This window comes from Magnolia sinica, chromosome 4 (assembly GCF_029962835.1).
Source record: "Magnolia sinica isolate HGM2019 chromosome 4, MsV1, whole genome shotgun sequence".
NCBI lineage: Eukaryota > Viridiplantae > Streptophyta > Magnoliopsida > Magnoliales > Magnoliaceae > Magnolia > Magnolia sinica.
In genome coordinates, this window is record NC_080576.1 from 97782466 (window position 1) to 97805702 (window position 23237).

The 23237-nt window shown below is 40.6% G+C and overlaps 1 protein-coding gene across 1 annotated transcript; it reads left to right on the forward strand.

Moving 5' to 3' along the window:
- Positions 1-5291: 5291 nt before the first annotated feature.
- On the forward strand, positions 5292-22345 carry LOC131243461 (uncharacterized). The gene is made up of 5 exons (XM_058242835.1): positions 5292-5616; positions 17005-17301; positions 17685-17903; positions 18183-18311; positions 21909-22345. Exons 1-5 carry the CDS (start codon positions 5395-5397, stop codon positions 22137-22139), a joined length of 1098 nt encoding a protein of 365 aa, XP_058098818.1. The 5' UTR covers positions 5292-5394; the 3' UTR covers positions 22140-22345.
- The last annotated feature ends 892 nt before the right edge of the window (positions 22346-23237 follow it).

Below are 23237 nucleotides of genomic sequence, written 5' to 3' on the forward strand. Positions count from 1 at the left end.
CTTTAGGTGGAGGAGCAGTCTCTTGGAAGTCTACCAAGCAGACATGTATCGCTCGGTCTACTATGGAATCCGAGTTTATTGCCTTAGAAAAGGTTGGATCAGAAGCCAAGTGACTTAGAAATCTCTTAGGTGATATACCATTGTGGCCAAAGCTTGTATCGGCCGTATCTATTCATTGTGACTGTCCTATAGGAAAAACAAAAGTAAAATATATAATGGAAAGAGCGGACATATTAGACTGAGACACAACATAGTGAAACATATGATGCGTGATGGAGTCATATCTATTGACTTTGTGAGGTCGAAAAAGAATCTAAGGATCCTCTGACCAAAGGACTATCTAAAAGGTTAGTCAATGATACATCGAAAGGAATGAGGTTGAGCCTCAACCCAACCTATATAAGTGGAGATCCCATGAGATAGGTTCAATGGGTAAACAACAAAACACGAGGTAGACGATTGCACTGAGTTGTATGAGCCCCTTTTATGGTGTACAGTGCGAGCAGCAACGCAGAAGGATGAATTGTTAGAACTCTTAATGAATCCATAGCCATATATTTGGTGGTGTATACAGTTGCTGCATACACTTGATGGAATTCACCTATATGGGTGTGGAGGTAGAGACCGCTTCCTATAAGAATCTATGCGAATTCTCTAGAGCACTCATGAAATCCAGGTAATGGTGTATGGCCGAAACGCACCGAACCGCAGAATCACTTGCAGAGGAAGAGTTGTGTGAGTGGCATGTACTTGCGATCTACATTAAAAGGATTCAGGTTCAATACATTAAAAGGATTCAGGTTCATAGACCTGTATTGCTTACTCTAATGTCGGTTAAAGTCTATGGTGACACCGACACCATTGCATAACTATTACGCTTTAATCCGAAAGGGTTTTATTTTAAAACATGTGGGGGATTGTTGTATTTTGTTTTAAAATAGTATTAAAATTTGAATTTTCAAATTTTCGGTGATTTCCCTCCATTTTTGAAAAGTTGTAGTACTTTTGAGTTGTGGGTTTTATCCCACATCGGATTTGACAAAGTTAACTATCTTGTATATAAGATAGTCTTTTTACTTAGAGCTTGAGCCCCTTTCAGGGGGCATGTGAATTTGGTCCTGTGGGAGGGCTATGTCAATAGCTCTAATCTATGCCATTAACCACACGCGCGCGCGCCGAGCCGTGTCGTGCCGAGCCGAGTCCGAGTCCGAGTCTGTGTCCGTGTGTGTGTGCGTGTGCGTGACGCGACGGGACAGGACAGGCTGGGCTGGGCGTGGGCGTGGGCGCGGTGTGTGTGTACTCGCGTGGGTGTGTGTATGGGTACTCGCAGGACTGTATGTACGGGAGTGTACTCGCATTTGCGTTTTTTTCTTAAACTAGAGAGATGCGTCCCTTCCGGTTGGTCGCACCTGTTGGTTTTAAACCCAACGGACCAAACCTTTTATAAAGGGTGCTTATACACCACTTCGGAGTCTATATAAAGACTACCGATTTCAGTTTTAAATATATGAAATTATTATCTCTCTTACAAAACTCTCTCTGATATAATTTTAAGAATTTTACTGAGTTCATCGCTGAGTCAACTCAGCACTTTCGGATTAAACTGTAAGAACTTTTTTTTTTTTTAAAATTTTATTTTTTATTTTTTAATGTATGTGAAGTGGGAAGAGTGAAGAGACAAGAGTTAATAGTTAACAGTAAGTGTCAAAGTGTACGCGTGCGATGTATTAATAACATATCAGTGCATATACGCTCATTAATAATCCGAGTTAAAGATACACTACACTACATTACACCGTACTTTGCCACAATTGAAGCTTGCAAGCTTATATGAGATTGCTATTATGACATATCCTCCGTCCCTAATATAAACAATAAATAAAAAAATACTTCAGAAGTTATATAATTTTTGATTAATTCTTTCTTTATGACGAGAAACATAGATGATGGAATAGAGATAAACACTAGAACGTGCCTTGCTGAAAATAATAATCAAAACCAACACTTCTGGCCCACCTAGTCTTTGGGTTATCATGATTTATGGTTCAATGATTAAAACGAGGGAGCCCACCTCATGATCGTACTTCCGGCCATGAATTTCCAGTGACGTGGCCCTCGATTTGCAAAAGTTACCCTAGTAAGTCTTTTCGGCGAGGTAGGTTAGCACCGTCCATTCAAATAATGGATCAAATAAGTCCGGTTTCACCGACCATGAGGCCACGTGTATGGTGGAGAGTGTCTCACATATGTAAGCCGGAAAGCTCCTTTGACAAAAAAAGTAACGTGAAAGGGCGGAAGTTGTCATTTAGAGGGAAACTTTGATACTCCGACAGACTGTGATGGTTGATACGCGGCACTTAAAAATCGTAATCGTCACACTTAAAAAGTAGCAAATTTATGGGTTTATGTTTGGAGTGGATGATAGATTAAAACTTTCACTTGTTTGATCATGTAACCATACTATCATATTGGTGGACATTTATTGGACAGTTGGGATGAAGAACATCTAACGGTCCTATTTTAGCAGACAAGTGTCCACATGTCGTGTGTTAACATTCATTCAATCAAATCTGATTTTCTTCTCGTTACTTATATTGGCTTCAACAATTTAGTCCGTTTACAGTCTCTATGCGCCTGAGTATCAGGTAACATACATCACCAGGGTATCAAATAACTCCCCATTCGTTTAACGTGTTGAAAAGCATTTAAAAACAAATGAATGGTTCGGAAAACACTTGGGTACCTCACCATAGGTATTCTACATGATTACTTTCACTGGATGAAGAGAAACAACTTAAATTACTTGAAATCCACGCCGTTCATAAAATACATCACCTATTGTTAAGTCCTGATTCCAAAAATAAGGATGATTCAATACTCATATGGATCACTTGAAAAATATTATACATAATAACATATAAATTCACATGTCATGGGTCACATGAGTTTCAGAATCACAGTATTTTTTGTTGGTTTTTTCATCTCAACCAGACGCATCAGATGAATGGATTGGATGGCATATAAAAACTACAATAGGTCTTACAAAAAACTAACGGTGGATGTTCCATCATGACTGTTTCTGTGCTGGGCCCTACTTGAGTTTTTGGATGACCATGATGTCTAGTTTCAACGGTTAAAATAAGATAGTGGAACGGATGGATATTATGAAAGTTTAATCCACGTGGCAGTCGGTCCTCCAAAGTAACCCTGGTAGGTACCTAGCGCGGCTTGTGAGGTAAGAAGGAGAGGGAAAGAGTGTGTGGACCGTCTTAACTCTCTGCCCAACTTTTAAAACCGTCCCACGTGTCGCAACCGCCAAACGCCTAGTGGCTGAGTACTGATTCTTTTTATTTTCGATGATACTCTGCCGACCACTCACCCACTTGTACACGTGGCACTGTTTAATCAAATCCAACCGTCCAAAGTTGTGGGACACACTGGGGATGGAGCATGCCTAGAAAATCACATCCACAACATGATCCTGACCTACGATTAATGGATACTGATTAAATGAATATGGACCGTTAAGTGTCCTTTAAACTCCAGAAATCTGCCGTTCATCTAGTGCGTTCTTTGGGTTTCACTGATCTTAGTGGGACCCACGATTTCGTCTGTTAGGTTTGGGAGGATTTTGATGCCACTGCAGTTATATGGGCTTGAATGGGCCCAGCCCATTAGCTGATGCCTGTGCCTAGGCCCCACAAAGGATCGCCAATTTCCTACAGCCGGCGCGAATCAGGTGAGACTAACAGCTTAGTGGATCAGTCCCTGAAAGTGGGCCCACTTTGATGTATTTGTTGTATATCCAATCAGTCCATCAGTTTTTTCAGCTGATTTTAGGCATGGTTCCAATAATGAAGCATATCCAAATCTCAAGTGGAACACACCACAGGAAGGAAACAGTGGTCATTGAGTGTCCACCGTTAAAACATTCCTAGGACCCACTGTAATGTTTATTTTCCATCCAACCTGTTGATAAGGTAGAAAAGACCTGGATGTAGGGCAAAAGAAAATATCGACTAGATTCAAAATTGTTTTGGCCCACAAGAAGTTTTTAATGGTCAATGATCACTGTTTCCTGTGGTGTGGTCCACTTTAGATGTGTATCTGCTTTAATTTTTGAACCTTGCTTCAAAATGATCTGGAAATACTGATGAACAGAGTGGATACATAACACATATATCAAGGTGGGCCCCACTGCCAGGGACTCACCTAATCGGCGGCCGTTACTGGAAGCCCGTGTAACCAAAAGCTATGTAGGGTCCAGAACGATGTCTGTGTAAAATCAACTCCGTCCATCAGTTTCATCAGCTCATATTAGGGCATACATGTAAAAATGGGTCACATCCGAAACTCAAGTAGACCACACCACGTGAAACAGAGAGGTGAAAATGTCATTGAAACTTTCCTGGGACCACGCTGATATTCCTATGCCATCAAACCTGGGCATAAGGTGATTACCTCCTAAATGAATTTAAAAAAAAAAAATATCAAACTGCTAGGTCTGGTAAGGTTTCAACGGTGGGCATCTAATCCTTGCTGTTCCCTGTGGTGTGGCCCATTGGAGTCTTGAATCTGCATGATGTTTTAGCTCACACTCTAACTTGAACTGGCGCAATAGATGACTGGAGTAGATATAATACAGACACGGCGGTTGTGGCTGCTGAATTGATTAGGTGAGGTTGGTGGGACCCTAACTATGGGGCTCGCAGTGGTGATGTATGTGTCATAAATACACTCCCATTTTGAAAGCATGATCGAAAAAATGAAGCTGAGTCAAAATTTAGGTCGACCACACTACAAGAAACAATCAAGATTGAATCTCCACCATTAAAAACTTCATGGATTCCCCCGCAATGTTTATTTGCCATCCAACCTGTTGATAAGGTCACAAACACCTAGATGAAGATACCACACAAATATCATCTTGATCCAAAGCTTTTGCGGCCCACAATAAGTTTTTAATGGTCAATCATCACTGTTTCCTGTACTATAAAATGAGCTTTCAATACAGATGGACGGCGTAGATGTAGTCACATACGTCACAGTGGGCCCCACCATCAGGGGTCCCACCCACTTCGGGGCTAGCTGGATCCGGGGTCTCACGGACGGAAGAGGCCGAGTTTTGGGCCTGGTCAATCTGGGCCCATATTAATCCGTAAACGTAGAAACTCCAGTCTGCATGCGTATGGGACTGTTATATTCCTGCAGAGCATCGAAGTCTTTCGGTCGTCCATCTTTTCTGCTCCAAAGAAAAGAAAGCTGAAGAAAGCTATAAAAGCAAAAGAAGGATCACGAGCCTCCTCCTCTCTGTCAGTCGATCTTTAAAGAGCCAACCAGAAAAGAGGGGGTTTGAAGGAAGGAAGGTTGGAGAGAATAGCCACCGCCAGGAAGATGAAAGGTGGACAGGTATTGGACGGTTCAGATATAAAGGGATTGGTTGAGAACGAGGAGGTGTTCGAGAACTTCGTGGACCATAAGTTCAAAGAGCTCGACAGAGATGGAGATGGAAAGCTGTCCGTGAAAGAACTACATCCAGCTGTTGCTGATATTGGAGCTGCTCTTGGTCTTCCTGCTAAAGGCTCTTCTCCTGATTCTGACCACATCTATAAAGAGGTTCTCTCTCTCTCTCTCTTTTATAGACATTCGGACACCTCAATCGCTCGATCCAGGCCGTCTATTGTGTTCGGCGTACTTTTTTGGGGTGACCATCTTAAATTCATACTGATCGGATGATTGTGTCCATCCATAAGTTGGCCTTATTTTTATATCCATCCGTTTTCGAACTTATGGATGGGATGGTTAGGATTTTCTCATAAAATCTATTCTTTAGAACTACAAGGAATCCAGGATGGCCCTCGGCAAATAGATGTTTCAAATTGATGAATCGGGCCTGCTTAAAGTGATCCTGGCTGTTCATTTTATAGGCTATTGATTTGATGGTTAGATTTGTTCGATTACTTTATTTTTTACAAGGTAGCCCATGAAATGTGTGGTGGACCTAACGGAGAGACCTGATCAGTTGATTGGACTGTCCAAGAGTCCAGATGCAATTAGAAGCACTGACTGGATAATTTCTCTCCTCTTTTTTGGTGGAATTCTCTCTCTCAAATGCTCCAATCAATGCTCTGCGAGCAATATAAGTAACAGTGCTTTCAGTTGCATCAGAACACTCGGATACTTTGATCGATTGATCTGAACTGTCCATTATGTCTAGTGCACGTTTTATGGGTTACTTGAAGAAAATAAAACCAATTGGACGGTTTGATTGATTCTAAATTTAGGCTTTCTTATAACCATCCAATTTCTAACCCATGGATGAAATGGTTAGGATTGTTTGATCAAAATGTTTGCTCATAATCCTAACCGATCAGTCATTTGCTCGGGCAGATGGATAGCGTAGGTTGTTGATGACCATAGTTTTAGAAGTGATCCTGACCATTCTATTGATCTGATGGTTGGAATCGTCCGATCTACGTGATTTTTACATGGTATCTCATTATTATTTGCCATAGAGCTAATGGACAGTGCAGATCATTTCTCATTTTATGAGGGTCTTGATAGAGTGCAGTCGAGTGCACTGTAGCTAAGAAATCGCTGAGGCTCCCTATCCTACGTACGTGGAAAATTACCTCGAATCAGAACCGCTCAAATTGGGTATCGGACAATTCGAGCTCTCCCATTTGTGGGAACTAGATAAACGGTTAGGAGAATATTTCAACTGTCCACATTAAAGCGATAAATGGCCAAATATCTAAAGAACGATCCTCCAATCAGGGTTCATCTACTATGGGAACCGTCGGATCAACGGTTTCGATCCCGGAACCATTAGCCCCACTGTACGGAATTCATTGCGTCAGCAAACTGTTTGTGTGCGGATGAGCATCACCCTAAAGTATCTAATGGTCCTATTCTATGGAAGTCCAGCAACCGCCCATGGAGGAAAAAAGAAAGTAATGATAGTCATGATTTTAGATCTGGGACGTCTTTTGAGAGTATGGTCCATTGACCATGAGGCTTGTTAGATCAACGGTCTAGATCACCGAATTGTTGGTCCTGCTTATAGTAAATCTGGGCCGAGAATACAGTACTTATCCTGCTCCCGATGGATAATGCACGAGGCTCCTCAGTTACCCAAAGAAAAAATTAGCATCATTGACGAGTCTGTACTATGCTGTTTTTTTTTTGGGCAGCCCAGAAACTATGTCACTATAGTGAATTTTTAGAGCACTTTTTTAGTATAAACCCGACGTATTATCTACTTTTTTTCATTCGACTCCAAAAAAATCTAAATAGCTAAACCAAACCTCTATTCGTACGGACTAATTTAGAAAGACGAAAATACTTCAGCTTTTTTTAGCTGCTTTACCCTAATAGGTAGGGATATTTTCTTAAAAAAACTTACTTTCGTACCCCAAAAATTCACTTTGGTGAGATAATTTTCGGGCGGTAAAAAAAAAAGCATAGTACGGACTCGTCTATAATGTTAATTTTTTTGAATTTTAAGGATATGGAGGTAAATTTTTTGACAAAAAATCCCTGTCTATTAGGGTAAAGTAGCTGAAAAAAGCAGAGGTATTTTCGTCTTTCTAGGTTTGTCCGTACAAATAGAGGTCTAGTTTAGTTATTTAGGTTTTTTTTTTGGGTTAAATGAAAAAAAAGTAGGTAGTACGTCGGGTCTATTTTAAAAAAGTACCCTTACCCAGAAGATAAGGGGAATTATTTAATGGTGTTGGCAGAGTATGAGGCTTGATACGTGGGTACTCAAACTGTACACGTGGATGCATTAAATCAAATTAATACATCTAAACTAGGACATGTAATTTGGACCGTCTAATCTAAATTACTTATATTCCACGTATATGCAATTTTCAAGTGGCTGCTTACCATCTGTAAAACGTAACCAGAGGAGTTAAAAGCTATACTTGAAAGATGGGGATAGGGTGAGGGAATAGGTATTTAGGATGCCGAGTATCAGCAACCACCCAAGCACTATGGGGCCCACCGTGACGTTAGTGTTATATCCACTCTGTTCATCCGTTTCACCTCCTCCGTTTAGGACATGAGTCTAAACATAAAGGAGATCCAAAACTCATGTATGTGGTACATGGACTTAGGTGGAATGGAATTGCATTTGATCATTTCCAATTAGGAATACCTGAATTGGAAACCCTTGGATTTGAAATACCTTCAGGGGGTGTTTGGGCATAGTATTGGGAAGGATTAGGTGGGATGAGATTCAAAAAATATAATTATTACATGTCTCAGGAATTGTCTTTTGTTATTGTGGGATAAGCTTAATTCCATGCTATGTTTGTAATACGGTGGTACATTGAATGGATGTACCTACCATCTTTTGAAACTATTGAGAATAACACGTGTTATATCCAAATTGTTCATCTGTTTTTTAATGTCATTTTATGGCATGGGCCTAAAAATGAGGCAGATCCAAAACTTATATGGCCCCAAAGAAGTTTTCAACGGTAGGTATTCAATCCCCATTGCTTTTTATGGTGGGGTCCACTTGAGCTTTAGATCTACCTAATTTTTTGGCCCATGCTCTAAAATGATCTCAAAATATTCGTGGACGGTGTTGATATAGCCCACACATCATGGTGGGACCTACACAACTTGCAAACATTGAGTAGAATTGGCACGGACCGATGCAATTCCATCTAATCTAATTCTAAGCTTTTCCATTCTTCCCAAACATTGAGTGGAATTGGCACAGGACCAAATGCAATTCCATCCCACCTAATCCCATCTAATACCATGCGTCAAACGCCCCCTTGAGCTCAATGTTAGCAAGTTGTGTAGGTCCCACCATGATGTGTGGGCTATATCCACACTGTCCACCCATTTTTCGAGATCATTTTAGAGCATGGGCCAAAAAATTAGGTAGATCTAAAGCTCAAGTGGACCCCACCATAGAAAGCAGCGAGGATTGAATACCTACCGTTGAAAACTTCTCTGGGGCCACATAAGTTTTGGATCTGCCTCATTTTTAGGCCCATGCCATAAAATGAGGTTACAAAACAGATGAACGGTTTGGATATAACACATATGTGTTATTCTCAATAGTTTCAAATGATGGTGGGTATATCCATTCAATGTACCACCATATTACAAACATAGCATGGAATTAAGCTTATCCTGTAGAAACAGGGGACAATCCCTGCCATATGTAATAATTATGTTTTTTGAATCTCATCCCACCTAATCCTTCCCAATACCATGCGCCAAACACCCAGGCCTGTTTGGCTAGTTGGATTGAACGGGATTAGGATGGATGGGATCAATTTTAAGGTAATGATGGTGATGTCAGTGGATTGGTTTAAGATCCATGGGTTTGCTATATCCCGGGACAAGTTCACCGGGTCTGTTTGGCACGTTTGGCATATCCCGGGATTTTACCTTCCAATCTGTCCGTTCAAACACGCCCCAGCCCAACTGAACGGGATTAGGAGGGATGGGATCAATTTTAAGGTAATGATGGTGATGTTAGTGGATTAATTTAAGATCCATGGGTTTGCTATATCCCGGGACAAGTTCACTGGGTCTATTTGGCACGTTTGGCATATCCCGGGGTTTTACCATCCAATCCCTTTTAATGCAACTGGCCAAACAGGTAGATTGGATGGGATTGGAAGGGATTCGAAGATAGCTCCCGGATTGGCCAGGCATGCTAAATAGACATGGGATCCTGATCTCGGGATATAGCAATCCCATGGATCTTAAGACAATCCATTGACATCACAATCATTACCTTTAAATCCCATCCAATCCACCCTAATCCCTTCAAAATTGCTAGGGACGTGTTTGGTTTGAGGGATTGAAAGGGATTGGAAGGTTTAATCTCGGGATTGGCCGGGCGTGCCAAACAGACCCCATATAGCAATCCCGGGATATAGCAATCCCATAGATCCTGCACCAATCCACTGACGCAGCTATCATTACCTTGAAAGCCGTGCAATCCACTCTAACACCATCCAATCCCTTCCAATTTGCCTGGCCAAACACGCCCTTAGATTGCGTCTAACATCTTGGATTCAAAAACTCTAGGGGCGTTTGGCACATGGGTTTAAATGGGATTAGGTGAGAGTGGGTTTTATGATCCCATAGATGGTTGCAATGTCCTGTTTGGGACTCACATGAGGTATGGGTTGTGAAGTCCCTTCTTGGAATTAGCGCAGGGGCAAGGGTTTCTGCAATCCTATTTTGGGTTTCATGTGGCTAGTGGTCAGTGCTATGTGGACCCCACCATGATGTATGTGTTTTATCCATGCTGTCCATTCATTTTGAAATATAATTTTTGGGCTTGATCCAAAAAATGAGATAGATATAAATCTCAGGTGGACCACACCATGGGAAAACAATAGTGATTGAATTACACCATCAAAAACCTCCTGGGGCCAACTGTGTGGTCTACTTGAGATTTGGATCAAACTCATTTTTAGGCTCATACCATAAAATGACATGGAAGAATGGGTGGACGACATGGATGAAACACATACATCATGGTGGGGCCCACAGAACCGGTAGTGGCAAGATGAGTAGCCAATCCATTTCCTAAACATGAAATTGGATGGCCTCCGAGCCATGGGATTAGTCGACAATCCCTGACATAGTGTAATCATTACATTTTGGTAATTCCATCCCACTTAAATGGGATGGAATTACCAATCCGTTTCCCATGGTGTGGTCCACCTGAGATTTATATCTACCTCATTTTTAGGAACAAGCCTAAAAATTATATTTCAAAATGGATGGACGGCATGAATAAAATATATACATCATGGTGGGGTCCATATAGCACCGACCACTAGCCACACGAAACCCAAAGTAGGATTGTAGAAACCCTTGCCGCGGTACTGATTCTAGAAGGGGCTTCACAACCCATACCTTATGTGAGTCCCAAACAAACGTTGCAATTATCTATGGGATTTTTAAACCCACTCCCACCATATAGCTATAATTTAAAAATAGCTATACGAATGATGTAATATATCCCTTGGTGTTTGAATTTAATTACTAAATCAATTTTAATACCCTTAATTAGTATGTATATTGATGTTTGACATAATGATTATAATAAGTCTATTGAAATATGTACTTTAACAATAGAAATGAAGAAATTATAAGCCTTAAATGAGCTACAAGCATTACATCATAGCCAAGTTGCTTGCTAAGGCTAGTGTTTAGGTGCAAACCATTTTATTGATGTAATTTTATTAATGCAATCTATAATCTAATTGTTTTAGGATATCATTAGTGGGCGTGTGTACATTAGATTAGTAGCCTAATGATACATATATTACAAGATATCAATATAAAAAAACTTAAATGAAGTTAGTAATAAAATTTTTTAAAAAAGGAAATGGATTGTGTCCAGGTAGGGCTTTGTGGGCCTACCGTGATGTATGAGTTTTATCTATGCTCTATCCATTTTTCCATATCATTTTAAGATGTGACCCCAAAAAGGAGGCATATTTGAAGCTCAAGTGGACCACACAGTGGTGATTGAACTCCCACCATTAAAAACTTCCAACAGAAGTTTGGGATCAATCTGATATATGTGTTTTCTATGTTTTTCCTTCATCTAAGTATATATCACCTTATGACTAAGGGCGTGTTTGGACACGCGGATTAGGTGGGAGTGGGTTGTATTAGGGTGGATTGTATGGCTTCCAATGTCATAATGAGTTGGACAGTGGATTACTTGCAATCCCACTGGATTGCTATATCCATCGGCCCATCTACGTCCATGTTTGGACGGGCGGACGGGATGGGTTTTCAAAAGCATAGTGCGTTTGGGTAGGCATGGGCCAGCGTTCGCACTGGGTCCCGCTGGGATGTGTATTGGGCCACCATCATGGACGGTTCGATGATCGGAACCGTCCAATGCGTCCAGGAGGTGGGGCTGACAGTACCCATGGAGACCTTATCCTCCCATGCACAGGCACACACGATTTCCACCGTCAAACGCAAGATGGACGGTGGAGTAAAAGATTTTGTGGGCTACACCGAATTCAATCCGAAACCAAACATTTTCAACTAGTTTTTCGACGTGCATTCAGTGGACGGAGTGGATTTTCTTGAAGACATCAATCATGGGCCCCACCATTAGCACACCGCAAGAAATTGCTCAAGTCCCTGCGTATGTGAAAACCGACTTTGGTGGGCCATTATGTGATCTTGGTGGTGATCGGATCAGCAATCCAAACCGTCCATAATCTCCAAAAGGGGGTCACAACCCTTCCCATGAAGTCAGAATGGACGGTGTGGATACTCCCTTCGCCAAAACTCGTTCCAAACGCGGCTGTTTCCGCACCTTTGCTGCACAACGTGCGTAAACAGAGTTGGTTCGTCCGGCTCCAAACTGACCTCCACCAGTCAATGGGATTCGCAATCCACCGGATCCTCTCCCGAATCCACAGACCACTCTCATCCGTCGTCAATACCGCGCCACCCAAACAGAACTGTAGGAGGACGGGTGGGATTCAAAACCCAATCCCACGGACTCCACTCTACTCCCACCAAGACCGCACGTCGAAACACGCCCTTAACGTGTCCAAGTGGGAACAGGATACAGTCTACCTACGAAAAAACAATTATCGTACTGTAGAATTATATGCAAATATATAGGTGCGTGTATTATTCTTTTCTAATACCTCGGATATTACTGTGGTCCCACAAAGGTTTCAATAGTGGGCATCCACCTGAGTTTCGATCTTTTCATGTGTGAGCTCATTTCCAAAAATGAAAAATGAGCTGGCGAAATGGATGGAAGGAATGGACATGACAATGACACGACGGTAAGCCATACACTGTCTTGGGTTGCAGGCAATCCGCGTCAGAGGCCTGATAAGCAAGTACTCAGAAGTTATACACGTGGCATTTCCTAACTCAGGTTGAAATGAATATATGGTGCAAAATGACTGTTGCAAAGGTAGGTACCTTAAGTTCAGATTGGTGGACACATTTTCGTTGGAATAGTACACGCGTATCATCCATCATACTCTGCCAGAGTAACAATTTTTTTTTCTCGCGACGGAAATACCTCTGTCAATCAAGACGCATCACTGTGCTTATTTTTCGATCTTGAGGCCCACTCTTAGCTGTCTTGCTTGAGGTCCATTGCTTTTGCCAATCCTTGTTTGGGGTCCTGTGGCTGCCTGTGGATGAGAAGCTGTAACAATGTCACATCGTCTGGTCAATCAGGTCTCTCCGATGTTGACGGTCTTGAAATGGACGGTGGAGAAAAAAGCATATGTGGTCAACGGTCTAATCAGTGTGATCCCTGAACGGTTGTGCTGTCAATGGTCCAGTCCACAAGATGGATGGTATGGGTGATGTGACCATGCAGCCACTTGGCACATCCATGACCGGGCCCATGTGTTTTCATGGCCAGATGATTGATTTTTCTTCGGGTAGGGCCCACCATTGATGGGCATTGCACCAAAATGACAATTTTTGGATGGTTGATTTTCTCCATTGAACATGGACACGTGGCCAACTTTGTTTTTTAGCCATCGGATGAAAGAACGTCAATGGAATCGGTCGGATCGGATAGGATATCCCGATCAATGTGACATTTCTGAAGTTTCCCATACCCACGAGATGAACGGTGCAAATCATCCATCCATTTTTCACTTGGTCCCATCAAGGATTGCAAAATCCTACAATTTCATTTCCCATTTCTGAAATCTATTTATTGCTATACGTCATCATTGTCCACTGCACATGGAAATCGGATTGCGTAGTGAGATACTCAGTAGCGTAGTACCGTACTGAGTAAACTCAGTTGGGCCCACTTTGAATGTATGTGGTTTATCCACGCCGTCCATCCGTTTTTTCAGCTCATTTTAGGGGTCGAGCCCAAAATTGAAGCATATCCAAAACTCAAGTGGACCACACCACAGTAAACAGTGGGAATAATGATTTCAACCGTGGAAACCTCGATAGGGCCCACAGTGATGTTTATCTGTCATCCAATCTGTTCATAGGATCACACAGACATGAATGAAGAGAAAACAAAAATATCAACTTGGTCCAAAACTTCTGTGGCCCACAAGAATTTTTCAACGGTATAAGTTCAATTCACACTGTTTCCTGTGGTGTGGTCCACTTGAGCTTTGGATATGCTTCATTTTTTAGCTCAAGACCTGAAATTATCTGGTATAATGGATGGACGGATTGGAAAAAATACATAAAACACGGTGGACCGCACAGAGTTTACTCTGTACTCCATCGGCCTCCAAGCACGTGGTGGCCCACTAAATCAACAGAACCGGAATCATCTACAACACCTGTTTTACGGAGCTTGCATCTAAAACACCCCACTCTGTGGGACCCATGTTCTATACGTAAAATCCACTCCGTCCATCAGGTGAGAATGATCTTCACCATGCATGATAAAAAAACTCAGATGGGCCACACCAATGGTAAATACATAAAATTTCTCCTAAATCTCTACCTTTATGCAGTGTGGTCCACCCGCGTTTTAGATCAGGCTAATTTTTATTTTTTTACCTTCATCCGGGTGAATTACACCCATTGAATGAGTTTGATGCAAGATACACCCCATCTTCACCCCAAACACAATCTCATGGTTGGTGTCCCATACTCATTGTTCCATGTGCAGTGGCTCACATGAGTCGTTGAACCGGATGATTTTCTTTGGGTATGTCTAGAATCCAGGATAGTAGCTGACGGACGGAGTGGATTTTAAATATAGAACGCACCGGCCCCCCACAGATCTTTGGTGTTTTACGCCCTGCTGAAGCAGATGTTGTAGACGATTCCAGTCCATGTCAACAGTCCGTGCTACCAGCCAACTCATGTACGGCTATCCTATCCATTCAAATTAGGGACAGATCATGATGGGAATTTCACTGATGAAGCAATCCTAACGTGCGGGGAACTTATCTACGCACGTGTAAATATCAACTGTCTGTGTGGGTCCACTGTATGTCTGTACATCCAACCAGTGTATGAGTCAGCCTGTTACTGCGTTGGGATGCCCAAAAATCATGTTTATACTATGATAAGGTGGGCCACACCAGAGAAAAACAATGTATAGATCCACCCAAATACTTTTTAAGTTTGGATTACAAATTATATAGTAACATAAAATGAAAGTGCATTGCTTACAAATTACAATATCATATCTTATAGAAAATAAACAACTTAACTGATAATTCCTGTGTTTGGATAGACATGATAAAATCGTAATGATAATATTTTTATATGATTGAAATGTCAAATTAATAAATTTTTTTGATATATATGTTTGAATAGAAGATTTTTATGATAATGCAATATAAAATTGTAAAGATTATAAATTCTTAAATCCATTTTCAATTATATATGCATTTGATTGTGGAATTATGTGCTTAAACAAAACATTGTAAAATTATAATGATAATGCTTTTACATTATATTATTGATGTAATTCACAATCTAATGAGCTTTGAATTTAAGTAGTGTTCTACGCATCTCATTTTCTTGATGGGGAACCTTATAGATGGATTAAATTACAAAACAAATCAAGTGTGCCTAACGAAAAGTTGCAGAATAAGTTTTTCCAACAAACCTTTGCAATGGATTCTACCCCTTAAAAGAGAATAACATAGAGAAAACCATACGAGGACATGGGTATGTTGCAACAATATTTTTACCGGCCCACCTATTGAATGGTATATGGTATGCGAGAAGTGGAACAAGCCTTTAAATAACTATTAATGACTATTATTGATGTAGAGCGGGTCACGGACACTTTCATGGCCAAGATGGACTAGAGAAAGCCCGAGTAGAGGCGGAAGTGATCAGGATCGTCAGAACCTTGATGCAAGCATATCTCGCAAAACAAAATGAGTTATTCAATGTATAATATATGATTTTGGGGTAGGAGAAGCTACTTTAGCCAACCAACCCAGCTATTCCGGGTTGCCCATACTGAATTTGCGAGATTCCATCAGAGCGATAGTTGAAAGTCCATTTTAATTTTGTTTTTACTATTTATAGTAAGTTTTAGTTCAATCATAACTCTTGATCCTTTGATCTTTAGGAGTCATGCCTAACATGAAAAGGGCTTAGAAAAATTAGGAGAATAACATGGTTAGGCCAAATTGGACACTTACTATTTTTGGTCGAAAACCATAAGTCTAGTAGAAATCATGACCGTTTTTGGTCGAAAACCATCAAGTCTAGTAGAAATCATGACCGTCTATAAATAGTAAGTTTACTAGTTATGGTAAGTCACGTTTTTTAGGGAGTTTGAGTTAGAGTTTGATTCTGAAACTTCTTCCTAAGTTTGATATCACTATTTCAAGGATAGTAAATTTGTTTTTATCCTCAATCAATTTATTTTTGAATTTATACGAATTTATTTCTATTTTCTATTTTTCCTCGTGGATTTGAGGAATCTCTGTGAGTAGTCCAGAGAAGCTCTGTGGATTGAGAGTAATTGTCCCTTGAGGAAGACAGTGATCGACCTCATCATGTCCATCCTACATCACACCACCTGTGATCTGTGTCCCCATATGAAGTGAATTTTTCATACATTTATTATGATAGACCCCTCAACTGTTGTTGTATAGCTTTGTAGTAATACTATTAGTGTGAGATACATTTAAAAAAAAGAGGAGAGTAGGCTATTCACATGAAAATTGAAATTAAAAAAATTTAAAACCATTTAAAAGTCATTTTGCAGGTTAAATCTGAACAACCACATTCAACCTGTTGATAAGGTCATTTAGACGTGGATGAAGGGAAAACACAAATATCAGCCTAATCAAAAACTTTTGTAGCCACCAAGAAGTTTTTAATGGTGGGTGTTCAATCGCGACTTTTCCTGTGGTGTGGTCCACCTGAGCTTTGGATCTGTTTTATTTTCTGAACAACCACGTAATAATAGCGGAGTTTCTTTTGGTATGCATCCATGAAGATAAAAAGCACATGAGCGTGCGTTGAACCATGCTTTTTCTTTCTGAACGCTTGCAGGTTTTGAATGAATTCACCCATGGAAAGCAAGAGAATGTGAGCAAGAACGAGTTCAAAGTGGTACTCTCTGACATCCTGCTTGGCATGGCGGCTGGGCTCAAGCGTGACCCCATTGTGATATTGAGAATCGATGGCGAAGATATCCTGGAATTCACCAACAGTCCAAGGTTTCAACCGGAAGCCATTGTCATATTTTCCCAAATAGAGAATGGTGATGGGTCCCTGCATGACTACATTACCAAGGCATTGAAACAGCTAACAGTCGATCATGGGTTGCCACCTTCTTCTGATTCTTGGGTAATCGATTGGAATTAGTTCTCTATTATACATCTTGGGTGGCATACGGTCTCAAAGGCCATTGATTTGGTGGGCCACTACATGGATAGGCCATATGCAGAAAGCCAAGGCGAATTGGACTGTGCCAACCATCCAATTAATGTCCTGAAGAAGGGATTGCTCCACATTCAAAGCGTGGAACAAAACATTTGGATGGCTAGAGCCGTTCAAATCACTCAGTTTTTCGCCTATGTTCCATCCCCATGGTGGTCACCAGTTCAACAGTCTCAATTGTTTCCAAATTGATGGTTGCATTTCTCTATTCTCTGCCCTATTTTCAGCAAAAAAGATCACTGGTCTTAACTGCTTGTGCTTCTCCGAATGGTTTTGTTTGATTAATGTAGGTTTTCAGCAATGTCATTGAACCAGCATTGCAATCCTGTCTGATCGTTGATCACGAAAAACCCATTTCTCAAGAGATGTTCTTGGAGGAATTCAGCAAGGTCTTGAAGAACATCGCCTCGCAGCTCAAAGAGCAGCCAGTAATCGTGGCCCACAGTGAGAATACATTCGATGGAAGCAGCATCAAGAGATTATTATCGAACCAATTCGAATTAGAAAAGGTGAGGAATTTTCAACTTACCATGAGTGTCATCACTGTCCAATTAAGATTTTAACGAATGGCAGTGCCCGACTGAATGATCAGATCAGGTGGGACCCATGCCTCATTACCTTCTGAATTGGTGGACCCCTTGAATGATCCGTCCAGTGGGCTGCCAAATAAAAAAAATCTTCTAAACTTTTGAGTACTGCCTTTCATCCTTACATGTACTATAGTGCCAATTCCCATTTTATTTTATGAACTCATCATCACCCCCATCCGGCTTCTTGCTTGATCCCAGTCGTTGGACGCTGCAATTAAATCCTTGCTGAAAGATCGAAATGGGAAGGTATCCAAAGAGTATCTTCAGGTCGCCTTGGATGGGATGGGCCCAGCTGCTGGTTTGCCACCTTATGGTGCAGTCAGTCAGGTATGTTCACTTCCATTGGATTCTAAAATCAAACATCATCAACAGTAGGATGATTTAAAGTTGGAAATTTAATGGCTAATATGGTAGTAATTGGTGTTGTCCATATGAGGCCCATGGGTTGGTGATCCAAACCGTTGATTCTTGTTACTAATCGTCGATGCAGGATGCCCATGAATTCTACTGGTTTGGGGGTCCCAATCGTTAAGTATGGTGGCCTTTAAATGTTCTGTTTAAGAGAAAAACTGTCTGCATTTAACAGAAAGAGATGGCCAAATATCAAATGGTTAGAATCTTTCAGTCATGGGAAATTTCAGGGGAATCCCCCATGGTCCATAAAATCAACATCCTAGATCATTGGATGATCAGGGTCTGTTCCTCGACATGGCTCTTTGTGTGGGTTTGGGGTTAGAGAGAGGTGTTTACAGAGGGTGGTGGGCTTTGTCATGGATCAGAACAGTTTAATTGGTTAGCTGCAGCCAAGATGGAAATACTGCATCAGAAAGATGATGAAAGCCACCAAACTGGGATTCTACAGATAGACATAGTTGTTATCACTGTTAAAATAATGATACGAGAAATATTCAAACTATAACAAATCAAACAAAAATGGAATGTCACACTAGTTTAGATGATTGCAAACATAATAAGCTAGCCAACGACGAATATGATTTTTTACTGGAACAGGTGCAGACTCAGTAGCACTCTTTTAAATAGTTTGCACCCCTCGGCAAAATCCACCGATGCAGTAGGCTTCCAGCGTGTTATCCCTAGGATACAATAGCTCAGCATATGGTTTCAACAGTGTGCACATGTTGCTCGAAACCTAATACCAATACCACCACTACTCTTTGTACACCCAAATAGAAGAAGAGAAAAAGGAAGAGTGTTTTGTTGCTATCTCCGAGGTCTCACACTGGATCAACCTGAATTGAAGGGTGTAGATTGGGTTTTTCTATTGTGAGAGAGTGTAGTAATTTAGTAGACTTCATTATCACCATAAGTTGAGAGAAGCTAGAGTTAGTTTCTAAGAGGAATTTTATTTTTAGGATGGAGGTCTACAAATGTAAGACTTTACTTTGAGACACTTCTCTCTATCTCTCCATCCAGAAACAATAGTCCACAAGATTTATAGATTTCAGTGTGTACAATGTTCTCTTTCTGTATGTGTTTTTGTATAGCGAGGAAGACTGTGGTTATGCATTTGGGGTAATTCTGTTCCTGGAAAATTTAAAATTGGCACAGTTTTAGGATTTTTGTTTTCATGGACAGATTGAATGCCACACACACACACACACCAGGTTGAATGCTATACACACACTTTGGTAGGCACCACTTGCAGCACTTGTAGAATAGCTTATTCTGGAATCTATAAAAAATTTAAGCTATTTTTAGGTTGGGACATATTTTTTTACACAGACAAACACACTCACCACATGAGCCCTTATTTTTAGGTTGTATATATATATATGTGCGTGTGTGTGTGTGTGCGTGTGTGTGCACACACACCACATGAGCCCTCAAGCCCATGACCTCAATTGAAACACACTGTGTCTACCAGTGAGCCGTGGGTCGAATCCCTACGATGGGACATGCTTACATAGAGAATAGTCTTATAAAAGTCCATGGTCCCATAGACGTGCCGCATAAGCAGATGTGTGTTTGGTGCTTGAAGATGTGGTTCTACTGTTAATAGGCCATGAGCAAGGAATAGTTTCTTATAAGCAACCTTAGCCATTGATTAGTGAATAACTAAAATAATTGAGTGGTCAGCCTTGTGCATTGAAATTTGTAGAGTGCATGATTTTGACTAGTTTTGTTCTTTTCTTATTATGAGGGAGTGTGGTAATTTGGTACACCTTGTTACCACTATAATTTAAGAGAAGTTAGAGTTAGTCTCTAATTGTAATTCTTAGGATGAAAGTTTATAAATATAAGCACATAGAGCTTTAATTTGAGACATTTCTCTCTCATCTCCAGATCTAGCCATTGATAAATCCTCTTCATTCTAAAAACCTTAGTTCACCAAATTTAGAGATGGGTAAATGAGGGCTCAAGAGGAGGGACCAAAGTTTAAAAACAAGGCTACTTGTACTTTAAAAATTGGGAAAAATGCAACCTGACTCAACTCGAATGGAGTTCATCAAGATTTGAGAGACTCAATTTCGTCATCATTCTGTCAACTCAACTAGGTAAAACTAATAAATAAATGAAACCTGACCAGACTCACAAAGACTCAATAACCTTCATGTATATATGTGTGTATGTAAAACGTTGTTCATTCATACAAGAATCACCCGTATTAGATGATCATAATCCTTTGAATGGGGCCAATTTGTTACAACCGTGCATTATTTATGAGCCATAAATCACATTGTTAGAATCATCGAATCAAAGTGTTATTTTAGAATTATAATTAATGCTGTCAAATCAGCACTTTCTGTAAAACTCGAGCCTTGTGCGAGAATATATCACTGAGGCATATTTGCTGCTCTTGGAGTCGAACACATGACCTTATTCTCATACCATGTCAAATCACCACTTTCTCTAAAAGCTCAAGCTATCAGAGGATGACGTATCAATGTATATCAAGAGACCTTAACACTCTAACAAATGCAAAGTGGGATTTATCTAATAGATGTTTCAAGATGATGACTGGACCTATTTTGTTTCTACAGTCAATCTTAACTATCCATTTTCATGCTATTAATCAAAGGATTAGAATCACCCAGCTGATATGATTTTTACACCATGGCTTGCTCCTAAGAAGTGTATGAATGAATAAACAGTTTGGATGGATGATAGGTTACTGTGTATGCCGTTTAAAAGGTTTTGGGATGTTGTTAACGATCCCATGATGTTAGCAAAACCCATATATATGTATGCAGTCCTTAATATTACTGAAAAAAACCTGGAAAGTAAGAACTCATCTAAATGCTTGAAAGTATAAGTAATATGAAGATGATGTCGAGTTCTACCAAGTGGGATAGAGATTTGCTGAGTTTTGACCATATTGAGCTTCTCTTGAGTTTTGGTGAAATCTGGTTGGGCCGAGTCATCTCAGGCGAGTTAAGTCGATTTTTTTTTTTTTTTTTTTTTTTGCTTTTTTAAACTATTAATGGAGTTATTCAATTCGACACACGTCAAACTGAGTTGTTGTCGTGCTTTTAAACTACCCATCAAAGGTCCATATAGGCTGTAGTTCCTTTAAACTGTTCTATATATTGTTATTGGGCATGAGACTACAGTGCGCATCGGGTTCAAGGAGAGCCGTTCACACATTCTCTCTCACTACTTAGATACTCAGAGGGAATTGGGCAGATTTTAAAATTTTAATTTTAACAAGTCCAGTTCAAAATGCATGTTTACATTTCCACCACCATTTATCAATAGCGGGAGATAACTGGCCCGCAATCTTTTAATTTCCTCCTGGAAACCACCTGATGAATCGCCTGGATTTCTCACACGCATGATATGTTGGTGGGTGCACATCAAGGCCCACTTTCCATCTCAGTCACATTAACCCCTTGCTACATTTGATAGCTGTTTTACGCCATCCACAAAACATGCAGTTTCTTAATCTTGATCGAATTTCTACAGATAGATATGGTCGTGAATGAGGTCATCAAGATGATAAATGCTGATGATGGAAGCTTCGTTACTGAAGAAGAGTTCAATAAGATCATGGAGGAAATCCTGGGGAGCATTATGCTACAATTGGAGGGGAATCCTATATCGGTTTCTTCAAATTCAGTTGTACACGAGCCGCTTGAATCTTCCTCCACTCTGTTGCCTCCAACGGTGTCGTCCACATTGCCCGAGAGTGGGTGATCGATTACTGAAAAGATGATGAAAATAGAGTACCCAAAAACATGCATGCTAATAGGCTATCTTAAGAGCTCCAATGCAATACTAATTCTAGAAATTAGTATGTGTTTGATCCTTAGTTATTGAAGCTTTTTGAATGCATATGTTATATTTTGGAAGATTGGTTTGTGTCATTTCACATAGAAAATAGGAGATTTTAGATTTGCACATTACAAGTGATACGATGATTTGCGGAAGCGCCAACATGGTTTTAAGACTTGGACGAGTTGACTCAGTAGCAACTGATCTGGTTCAATACCGCTGTGCCTGGACTCACCGAGACGGTCTTTGTCGCCGAGTCTTTTAACCATGGTGTGAGCCGTGGAACCTTCCGAAATGTAGTTACGATTCAGGTGAGACTAGTGGCATGTACCGCAAATCTGAACCGTCCAAATGTTGACAAACCGTCTGGACGTCTTAGAGTGAGTAGTGTGATCCTTCAGACTTGCATATAATTTTATCATTATTTTTATTATAAATAATAGAAGGGAAAACTTAAGACCCTAATTTTAGGGAAACATCAACTCTTACTTTTGACAAAACATTAGGGAAGAGATGGTTGTTGATGCAGGATAATTAACCACTTGCTCTGAAAGCTTGAACTGTTAGAGCATCGTGAATTAATCCCTATAGGGCTTGTTTGGCCGGGTAGATTGGATGGGATTGGAAGATGGATCCCGGGATTGGCCAGGCGTGCCAAACAGACACGGGATCCTGATCCTGGGATATAGCAATCCCATGGATCTTAAGACAATCCACTGACATCACCATCATTACCTTTAAATCCCATCCAATTCACCCTAATCCCTTCAAAATTGCCTCGGACGTGTTTGGTTTGAAGGATTGAAAGGGATTGGAAGGTTTAATCCCGGCATTGGCTGGGCGTGCCAAATAGACCCGATATAGCAATCCCATAGATCTTGCACCAATCCACTGACGCAACTATTATTACCTTGAAATCCGTGTAATCCACTCTAATACCATCCATTCCCATCCAATTTGCTCGGCCAAACAGGCCCTAATCTCATAGCTCATGCCTCACATTACATGGGTTAAGATCTC

Bases quoted from the DNA above. Each gene is read 5' to 3' on its own strand.
- LOC131243461 (XM_058242835.1), top strand. From the start codon at position 5,395: ATGAAAGGTGGACAGGTATTGGACGGTTCAGATATAAAGGGATTGGTT. The intron at 17,302-17,684 runs GTAATCGATTGG...TGATTAATGTAG, and splicing joins CACCTTCTTCTGATTCTTGG to GTTTTCAGCAATGTCATTGA. The intron at 17,904-18,182 runs GTGAGGAATTTT...GCTTGATCCCAG, and splicing joins ACCAATTCGAATTAGAAAAG to TCGTTGGACGCTGCAATTAA.